General features: G+C 35.9%; 1 protein-coding gene across 1 annotated transcript; it reads right to left on the bottom strand.

The window, feature by feature from the left end:
• Positions 1-435: 435 nt before the first annotated feature.
• Positions 436-11,320, bottom strand: tnfrsf1a (tumor necrosis factor receptor superfamily member 1A). The gene is made up of 10 exons (XM_015370845.1): positions 11,156-11,320; positions 9,156-9,244; positions 8,954-9,056; positions 8,741-8,866; positions 8,488-8,643; positions 8,315-8,393; positions 7,414-7,463; positions 2,956-3,128; positions 2,759-2,870; positions 436-2,669 (listed from the first exon to the last, which is right to left on the bottom strand). The coding sequence occupies exons 2-10, from the start codon at positions 9,207-9,209 to the stop codon at positions 2,371-2,373; spliced, it is 1,152 nt and encodes a 383-aa protein (XP_015226331.1). The 5' UTR covers positions 9,210-9,244; positions 11,156-11,320; the 3' UTR covers positions 436-2,370.

Here is an 11,320-nt window from a genome sequence, read left to right as displayed (position 1 = left end):
ACAACTGGATTTCTTTAGAGCCAACAAATCAGTGCTGAGGTTTGGTTAATGTGTCGCAGTTAAAAAGTGCTTAGTGGAGCAGAGGTGGGGACTAATTTCTTTGAAAATAATCAATGGTTTTTCATATCCAACATGCTTATTCCCACTCAAATCATTTTAAAGGGGAGAAAGATAACATTTTCTCATGTTTTATGTCCTAGCTGCAATAAAAAGCCAGTTCCTGGAGTGGAGGACAAGAATATTTTTGGTTAAATCGATAGTGGAAAAATATGCGATTGAGTGTTGAAGACCTCATGTTGGAATGCAGACTTGCAGCGTGCCTGCAGTCAAATCCACAATTACATCCTCAAATATTTTCTCCCCCCCTCCAAGCACCAAACATACTCTCTGAAAAGTTTAAAACACATCTCAGACACGCAGAAAAAAATTACACCTTTTTATTAAAAACAACAGTTAAACACAGTGTCAAGCAGAATGGAAAATAAAAAGTTTTTAGAGTTGCACTTCTTCAGTCCCAAGATCCTTACATGATTGGCAGTAAAATAAAAGCTGAATAAGATTTGAGACAAGGTGTGTCATGAATAATGCTTGTATGATTGGGGATTAAAAGAATGCTGCCGAGGCACTGCAGAGACTGTAAAACACAACAGAGTGTGGTATACTGTATGTTGAGGAGGAACAAAACACTTCCCCGGCTTCATTGTTCACAATAAAGTAGATCTGACTTTTTTCCCTTCTCCAGCATAACAGGGAACTGCTACGAAAATATTACCAGCTTTGATGTATTATGTTGGTAAACCACTCCTCTTTTTTATTTGACATTTAACTCTTAAAAAAGGGGGAAAAAAACACTCTACATGTTACAAAATAGTAAAAACATCTACAAACTAATACAAATAGCTTAGGTGACTACAGTTAAATGACACAGGAATGAAAATCCATTAAGGTCCTCATTACAAAAAATAAAGCTATGTGAAAATGCAATATAGTACAAAGTCTTATCTGAAAATATAAAATGTCTCTAATACAAAACTCTCATCAAAAGATCAATACTAAAGTGAAAAATCTATTAATATTCTCACTAAGAAATGACTTAATTTTGTCCCTTTGATATTAGAAAAGCTGTTTAAACTTTAACTTCAGATAAAGTATTTAACAAAAGGTTTGATCACAAAGTATTTTCTCTGCAAAAGAAAAATAAAGAAAAGAACCCCCCTTCAGTATGTAGATGCATCAACCAACAGCTTTAAATCACTTAAATGGGGCGAACCACTGAATCAGAACCAACCGCCACTTAAAGCGTGATTGGTGCATCTCAAAATAAAATCTAAATGCAGAACTTTTGTACATTTATAGGGAGTTGTTGCAACCCAAACCTTTGTTTAAACACAGCATAACGTCCTGTTATTTTGCAGCCTGTGTAAAATAACAATATTATTCAATAAAAAACTTGAAATGTGCAACATTGAATAACAAACCTATTAAATCAATTTAAACTATTACATAATGAAAATACTAACAATTAAAGAAAAACTGCAACATAGCGTCATTGAAGTTTTTGAAACTCAACAATCTTCTCTGTCAACTCTTCTGATGCTAAATGATACCAGGTAAACATTTAGATCTTTATAACGAATGTTATCACACATAAAGGTTTGTTATCGTGGAAATGCTTGCAGTTTCCTAACTACAATGTTTTGCTTTCGTTGCAATTAAAATTATAGTAAATGTGCCTGATTTAACTCCAAAGATGCAAAAGTAAGTCGGTTAGTAAAAAGATAACCATATTATCCTGCTGCTACTAAAAGGGGGAAAAAAACACAAATCGGTTATTTCCTGATTCAATCAAAGTATGAAATTAAAGACTTTGAGTTCCAATTCAGACCAATCTGCAGAAAAACTAGATAAATTGTCTAAACACTGGGGCTTCTCAATATTTCTGATTTCTCGGATAAATGGAAAGCAACATTAGTTTTTATTGAGAGAGACCCGCTGTTTGCCGTTGTTTCTTAGCCTTGTGCTATTATTGGTCAATTATATCCTCATAGTTGGTGAACTAAACATATGTCAAACTTCCCATCGAAATTAAATCTCAAACAATAGAACATCTACAGCAAAAATACTTCTTGATGAAGCTGAACGAATTTGTCCCAGTTTGTTGCAGTCTTTGATTTGCAGCAAGCATTTCTTTGTTGGTCACAGTGAAGGGTTTTGAAGATCATAGATTGTGCTCTTTGTCTCTGTGAAATAAAACTACTGCTGTGAATTAGCACCATCTCCGTTTCAAAGCATCCTTTGCAGGGTCTCTTATCGAACAATACTTGGTCTCATAGGTGTTGTTTTTATAACCGCAGGTTGGCACAGTTTATATCACTGAATGGTATACTTTGCCTCCAGTTCCTCGGCTGCCCGGTTGAGGTGAATCTGTCTCAGTTTGTCTAAGAGCTCATCTAATAGCGATTGGTGAACAGTTTCACCCTTTACTCCGGCAATTGTCCGCGAGCCCCCCTGGGCCCACACCCGTAGCATCTGGTAGTGAGCCTCACGGCAGAACCTGTGATCCATCTCTGCTTGCTCAATTTCCATATCGGTTACACCGAGAGAGCGAACCAGCTGCTTTACCTGGTGCACAGGAACCAGATCCAGCACAGTGTAGATAAGGTCAGGGACTGCAGAATGGAGAAGAGGAGAGGTCTCAGCAGCTGTTTATTTTCTGCATTATAAATGTTAAAGCCAGCAGATACTGTCATAGACTTACTCATCGGGACACAGTCAGGCAGCTTGCATAACTCCTGCTCACCCAAAGAGTTTTCAACGACAGTTTTCACACTCATTTCCTCCGGATGACTTTTGGCATTGATCAGGAAATCCTAGCAGACACAAAAAATAAGAATGACTAACAATTCATGCAAATAAAAATGATCAAATCAGCCACTCACAGTATGCTTAGAATACCTTGCTTTGTTCCTTTGATTCTTCAGATAGACACAGTGACTGACTCCGCATCTTTTTCTTGACAAACCGTTTTGTAGCCATGTGGGTGATGATAATTCCCAATATCAGCAAGACCACCACCATGACCACAGTTCCAATAATTATACCGGTAAGATCAGGATAAGGATGAGGAGCTGAAAAGGGAACCAGAGATTAGTTATTAAAAGAACGACACATCTATATTTGATGTAACTGTGTTGCTGAATTCCTTCCATTCATCACAATCCTGCTGAAGGCAACTGGATTCCCTATCCAAGTATACTTAGTTTAAAAATCCTTTTACAATGATGCTGCATACACACAGCGCCTTCAAGATGTAATAATACTTTGATAAATTATGGCACTCCAAAGTGTTTTATTCGTATTTTATGTGGACCAACGCAAGGTAGCCTATTGCAAACGTGTAAAGTGAATATAAAATATACATATATATTTTTATTGTATAAAAACCTTAAAGGTTAAGGTCCGCCCTATATCAAAGCCCCCCAAGTCAATACTTTGTTGTTTAGTTTTTTTTTTATCTTTCTGTGTGCTCCTTTCTATGCACCTCTGGAAGGCTTTTAATGTCCTGCACCACTACAGCACTTTTAATTGTATCTTGTATGTTTTACATGTGTTATGTATTGTTTTATGGCTTCGTTGTAAAGCACTTTAGGTACCATTTGGCTATTGTAAAAGGCTATACAAATACATTTTATTTGATTTTGAGACTGATATTCACCAGTTTGGTACATCTAAAAAGACTAAAATATTTCTCAACAGGCCTGGGCAATATGAAGTTTAAGACGCTCTAAAGAACTTTCAGTTTTGGTCTATTTTGGCTCCCCCAGTGGAAAAAAAGTGGAATAGTTTTGCCTGAAGGGAGAAAACATTTCCCATGAGCACCAGCGTGGTAAAGACCATAGCGTGGTAAAATCCTGATCTTCTGGTCGCCTGTCGTTGGATTGAACTCCATTTCTGTTTGCAGCGGCTGTGTGAAATGAGGTAATTAATCTAATTTTAATGAATATAAAAATGCAAAAGACTGAAAGTGACATCTTTGTTTTTGAAGAACCTTGAATTTTTGGAGCACAGTCAGATATACAGGATGGAGCTGGAGTTGGTTTATCAAGAAGATTGCTTGATGAAAGAATTCTGAAAATGATACAAATTGTTGAAGTGGCTGGACCAACACTTCAAAACACAGAAGCAACCACTTCTTTAATTTGGCTGAAATCAAATCTAATCACGAGGACTGTCTTAGATTTCTAGTTAAAAAGTTTATTTTAATTGAAAAGAATTTCCTGATGCTACAGATCTGTTTCCAGAAATGGGTTTGAATATAGATTTTACCTTTATTGCATACCAAGAAAGACTTAGTTTTTTGTATGCTGATAGGAAAATTACTGTGTAAATGTCTGTTCATGGTCTAAATAAAAGACTGTTGAGTGGGAGGACTAATACAGTTTGGAGCGATAGGTTTAATGCTGAAGAGAATCAGAAGTCTATGTGGAGGGTCTTCTACAAACATCCTCTAAGAGGGAATGAGATCTACAATGGTGGATCTAACATGAGGCAGTGAGTGTCAATAGTATTGTGTCTAAGAATTAAGAAAAAATGCAACATAACTTTGTCACTTTTGTTAAGAACTGTGAACAACTTGTTCAATTTTTATTGTGTTTAAAAACATTTTTTTTAAATGTGGTGTTGTTAGATCTAAAGCATGCTTTTTGTGCTTGCTAAACCAAATAAGACACTTAAGTGGAAAGTCATTCCGTAAAAATTCAAAAAATATCCACTGGACTTGGTTTCCAAGATTTGAAGACATTTCGCCACCTCTCCAGGAAGCTTTCTCAATTCAAATGTCTGGCTCTGCAGTGAGTTTGAGTCTTATATAGACAAAGCCTTGTATCGCTTGGAAACATGCAAATGCTAACCGATGAATGGGTCGTTTGGTTCCATGGATCTGGAAGGGATCATGTCTATGATTTAATTGTATGTTTTTGGAAGCTGGAATCTGAGTCCACCAGCTCTGTTTAAAGTTGTTTTTTCTCTCTTCACATAGATGGCTTCCTTCACTCCCTTCTCCATTTGCATGTTTCCAAGCGATACAAGCCTTTGTCTATATAAGACTCCAACTCACTGCGGATCCAGACATTTGAATTGAGAAAGCTTCCTGGAGAGGTGGCGAAACGTCTTCAAATCTTGGAAACCAAGTCCAGTGGATATTTTTTTAATTTTTACGGAATGACTATGACCTGGATGACTGAGAACCTTCATCAGATTAAGTGGAAAGTGTTACATTTTTAGTAAGTCAAGCTAATATTTTCATTTACATTAGCAGAAGGAAGAGGATGAGCAATTTTGCAAAGGAAAAGGTTGACAAACTGTTTATGTTGATGGTTAAAAATAGAGTAAGAGCTGAGTTTCTATTTCTTTCAATGATGAATAATCTGACATTTTTTTCTCAGTTAACAATATTGTTTTTTTCTGGTTGATGGATAGCTAATATTTAACACAATGAATGTTCATTGGGAAAAAAAAGGAGTTTTTCAAATCAAAACCTTTTTTTCCTTCTCTCTGTCACTACCCGATCCCGGAAGCACGATCCGTTCTGTGCATGCAGGAATAGATATATATCCGGGTGTCCATAAATAATGTAATTATGGTACGAAAACTACTTATTTATATCCTTAACTCACTAAAGAATACTAATTCACATCTGTAAAAAAAATTTTTTTTTATGACTTTGTGCGTTTTAAATTTTCTTCATTAAACTGCTTCTCTGAGGTCATCATCAGACATGCTCAGAGCAGTCAAGCAAAATATGATTAAACCATGTTTATCTGCATTTTCGTTGCTTCTTTCTTTAGAATACGTACTGTATAGCATAAGATTAAAACGAAACGAGAACATAAAACTCAAAATGACTAGCTTTATGTTTAAATCCAAAGCCGCAAAAGTTAGCCACCGGAAGTTGCGTAGGATCCCATTTCCGGTGCAGGTCAGGAAGAGACGAGTGATAAAACAGAAAGGCTTTTAATGCATCTTTTTTTTTTGTCAGGAAATACATTATAAACCTTTAACACTTTATATTTTAGTACGTTTAATATCATTGGGGAGGGTAAACGTCATTTAGGTATTTTTAACAAAATAAAATCGAGTTCGACCCGGATGTATATCTGTTTGCGCAAATGAGCTGATAGCCCATGCGCAGAACGGATCGTGCTTTCGGGACGGATCGGGTTATGACACTCTCTCTGTCTCTCTCTCAATATCATCCACTTCCTCACAGTGTTGTGGAACACCAGAGGGTCTCCAGACAGACTCATCTCCAGAGCCACTGTAAGACAGACAACTACAGGAGATTATTTCTCCCTACAGTCATCAACATCTATTACAACAATTTGAAGCAATCCCTATGAGTTATAACAATATTTGTTTTCCATTTGGGATTGAAAAGTTGTTGTTTTTTATCTTAATTTGACCTGAAAAGCATGTTTTGTGTTTTTAATTCATACAAACTGTTGACTGTTTTAGTAGACAGATTACCCCACCTGAAATTTGAATCTATGAAGGTCCTCTAGAGTTAGCATTAGCTGTCTCTCACATCAATAGTTTTATTGAATCGTCAGTTCAGCTGGACGTTTCTAACTTGCCTCTCTTTCCATATCCCATAACAATTTTGAAGTAATGCCTAAAACATTACTGTTTTACAAACTGTCTCTGCTATAAACTTCTCGCTGACTTGTCAGCTCTGTTGCCTTTCATGATGCCATTTGTTCTCTAATGTTCTCAAACATCCTGTAGAGAAAAGCTTCTTTTAAGCTAAAATAAAGCTATACTTTAATAAACCTCTAATTTGACTGGTTTTGAAGGCAATTACTTGCAAGTAGATGTATTCGAGTGATGGGGACACATACAATTTTTTTTTTCAATTTATACCAAACAACAATAAATAACAAAAACAGAAGTAAACAATAATGTGCTATTTTGTGTTGCGATATCACATAAAATTCCAACACACACTGTAAAGTTTGTGGTTGTCATGGGCGAAATTGTGAAAAGGTCAATTGATGTCAATGCCTTCTATTGTACAACGCTATCAGTGATGTTTGTCACAGGTTTGGTGTTGCCGACTGAAACTACAGAAAAGAAGAACTGCCGCCAAGACCAAAATGTCCACTGTCACAACTCCCTCTTCTGAGAATGCAGTCTTTGTTCAAATGAAGGACTCAGAGGTAAGGATATCCTTTTTTTTTTTTTAAGAGAACCTTTAGGGATTTTTTTTTTCTTTTCCAACTTTAAATTTCATGGTAGCTCAGAAGTCAAAAGAAAAAAGAGAAGAAAGTTTGACTTTGCGTGTGAAGTTTGGGAGCAGTATTACTCATGTGAATGACTGTTGTAGGTGAAGAAGGAACTGGCCTTGTTAGCGCTCACCTTTTGTCGCACCAGTAGTTGAACAGAGTTGTGTGCATTCCGGGGTACAACTGTGAAAAAACAAAGAGGATGTTTGACAATACTGAAGGGGAAGTATCGCATCTTCAGAGGAAGTGATTAACATAAAGGCTGACTTGCATTTACAACCTCAGCTCTGCATGTACTTTTACACCTTCAAAGCTGCAACTACAAATGGATTTATACAATGAAGCAACAATCTGTGGCTATGATCAAGTTCCATTTATCCTGATCAAATATTTTAAGAAGAAGCATTAAAACAATTAGTTTAAACGTATTGATTAGACCAGTGATTTTGGGTCCTGATAAGGTTGCAACTTCATTAGTTTTTATCTTACAGACTGCTGGTAGAGGCCGCTGAGCAATACCCTCACCCCTAGAAATGCTCCCCAAAGGTTGGGATAAATGCTGTAGATATATTTCATTGGAATTAATTGAAGTTACAAAGATAAATACAGATGATTATCACCTATTTTTACATTGATTCTTTTTTTTTTATAGAGCTTAAAAACCTGTTTCAAAAGACTGTTACATTTTTAATATCACTCTTTTGAGTTTAAGATATTGGAATTTTTTTGCTCGCTTCGAAACCAAAAAATGTGTTCACTCTGAATATTTCAGCTGTTTTTATTAGCAGGACATAAATGGTATACTAATAATAACCTATTTTCTAGGGCTCTGAGGAAATGCCAGTGAGCAAGTTTCAACGTGTCATAAGGTCTCCTGTATTGCAATCTTATGGAAATGTTGAAGAAAGGCGGATGTGAATTGCAAGTTTCAATTCTACAAAATACTTCCTCAAATTAATATTGTGAAGAGAAAAAAAAAAAGATCTCATGAACTGCAAGATGGAGATGAAGAGTGCTTATATAAAGCGACTAACCTGCTGCAGGGTTTACACGTATTCTTCACTCTGAAGAAGTTCGTCCTACATTCACAAACGGTGTCATTTTCATGTGTACCTGTGTAACACATGTTTTTATTTGAAGGGGTTAACAGATGCACGACAACTGGGTGCAAGAGTTGTTTATAACCAAATAAGAAGTTAATACTTACAGGGCTTTTTTTGTATCTCATCAGTTTTACATGTACGACATCTGAGACAGTCGTATGCCTCTGTGTCAATTCTATATTTAAAGTAGCCTTCGTCGCATTGACAAATAGTGTCTGCTTCCGGTTTACATGCCGATACCAGATGTTCATGTTTTTTTGCTGTAGAAAAGAATACATGATTTTTAAAAAGACTCAATTGAAACATAGTTATATACCATACAGCAAACACTTTTTGAAAAATCAACTGTTTCTTTACCTTTGCAGCGTTTACAACTTCTGCAATTTTTGGAGAAGCTCATCTCGTCTAAGAATTGACCAGCATCACAAGGTACACAGTTACTTTTGTGCCCTATAAAATGACATTCATCTGCCAGCTTAAAACCTGAAAGAAAAAAAAAACACATTTATTCATGCAGCAGAGTTTTTTTGCTAGCATAATCAAGAGTTATGTTTTATATGCAGACTGTACCACGAGCGCATTTGTTGCAACATATTCCTTTATCTGTTTTGTATTCCCCGGGCGGACACTCATCTTTCTCCTGTGGCATCGTCAACACAGGGATGCTCCTTAGCTAAAATGAAGAATGTATAACACGCATTTATTTGCACACAATAGTTTCCAAAAAAGTGCATTTTTTTCATGTGTTTCATCCACGTTGAGTTCTTCTTACCAAAAGGAGCAGTAACATGACAATACATCCTGCTTGATTTCCTATTCCGTCCATATTCTGTGGATTTGATTCAGTCCATTTGAGACCAACTGGAAGACAAATTACCAGTGAATCAAACCAGCATTATACTTTAAATGAATCATCCAAAAGGTAACTGATATGAATTCCTCTGAAATGATTTTGCATGCCTTCTTAACATTGATAAGTCATTGCAAAAACAAACTTGTTTCCTGAGGAAAAAAACATCAAGAGTCTCTATCCCCTTGTTCTGTATTAGACACAAAACTGCTTCTGATCTGTGTTGCATTTTTATCTGTATTTGATTACAAAGTGTGTAAAGGTTTCCCAATCTCAACCCTCCTCAATCACCTCCTTCCTACGCACATTCCCTCGCTCCCTACTCTGATGCAGGCTGCCAGCCCTCTGGCAAGTTAATGTTAGATTTCTGAACATAACTGGTTAAGCAAGCTATTTATCAATACAACAATCTAACTGCACATGGAAACTGGGAAAAGGACAGTCATTTAAAAAAGAAAAGCATAAAACACTTGCTTTATGGTCTTTTATCTTTCTTAAATTATGTATTGTTTTGAATATTTAAGGTATAGGAATTAGTTAACACATTAATAATATATTCAACTGTTAGGTTAAGTACTCTAAACAAACTAATATAAAACAGCCAGGTTGATTAATGGATGGTTTATAATTTTTGGGGTTATGTTTTGATAACATGAGACTCTTAAGCTAGTGTAACCCCAGTATAATTTGCTCTCATTGGTTGAAACTAAGAACTAGGCCAAGATGGTCATAGATACTAGGAGCTGAACATGTAAAGTAATAACACCCAAAACAACAACCGACTTATAAAGACAAAGTAAAAGTGTGTTAAATATTGCATAAAGTCAAATCAATACATATACATTTACTTTAACAGTATATTATGTCTATAATACAAACTTCTACATAATCATTTAATGCTATTGCTTTCACCCAGAGAGCTCCAACTTCCATTTCCTTTGCAAAAAACATGGCATTTTTGGCAAAAAATAAATAAATAAATAAAAAATTAAGCAAACCCCAAACACACACAGCATCAGATGCTATATAGTTACCTGCTGTAATAGCATGATTACTGTTAATGATCTCTTACTCAACCTTAATTCACTTTAGAAATTCTAAATCCTCAGCAATCCTTTCAAATAGCCCTAAAGCAACTGGTAAAAATTTGGAAAATAGGTGGGCCTCACACTAGGAAGACGAACCTAACAAGATTTTTGTCATTTAAGACCGGAAATAACAAGGGCACATAAATAAAACTACTTTTTGGACAGTGAGGTTACTCTTTGACAATGATGTCATTCGGTGTGCCATATTATCACAAAGTATTTAAGTAAAAATGTGGTTATAGGGTCATTATTGTGGCGGAAACAACATTTCAATTATAATTTTCAATCAATTTAAAGCTTTTGCTCTGGATTATTTAATCTATAATTGGAGGAAATATACAGACCATATATAACTGATAAAAAATTGGATTACAGAAGTTTAAATCTGAGGTGTTTTTATTATTATTATTATTGCTTATCAGACAAAATAAACCTTTATCTAATATTGAAAGAAAAAAAACAAGCACATAATGATGCTGTGAACCCACTGTTGTTTTCTACTGCAAAGTATGATTGTAATCCCCTGTAGATGTGAAAAGGAACTGTCACATTTCTGCGCCACATTTTGGACGCCTCCATTTCCCTGTCGCGCAACACAAACATTAGACCCTCTGGCATAAACATGATCAAAGCAACAACAACTTTTAGATCAGGACATTGGAATAAACTGCCATAAATAAAACCTCCGTTGGCAATATCTCAACCTGCAACAATTAAATTATTTTTCCCCCCTCTAGTTTCGGTTTAAATAGGCACCACAAAACGCCCACTGCACCTTCAAGATATGAATCTGTGTTTCCCACAGACGCGTAGAAATGTTTTACACTGACTTACCTGAGTAACATTGGTCAGGTTGATGGATTCCTCAACGCTGCCATTCCATACATCACATATCGGTCTTTGTTTTCGTTAAAAAATAAATGCCTTGGTTGTTGTTTTGCTGCGGAATGCTGAGCGCAATCAGAGCTGCTGCTCGGTGCGCAGATCTGTGCTCAGGAT

The sequence above is a fragment of the Cyprinodon variegatus genome, unplaced genomic scaffold, assembly GCF_000732505.1.
Source record: "Cyprinodon variegatus isolate N-32 unplaced genomic scaffold, C_variegatus-1.0 Scaffold48, whole genome shotgun sequence".
Lineage (NCBI taxonomy): Eukaryota > Metazoa > Chordata > Actinopteri > Cyprinodontiformes > Cyprinodontidae > Cyprinodon > Cyprinodon variegatus.
This window is presented reverse-complemented; position numbering and strand designations above follow the sequence as displayed.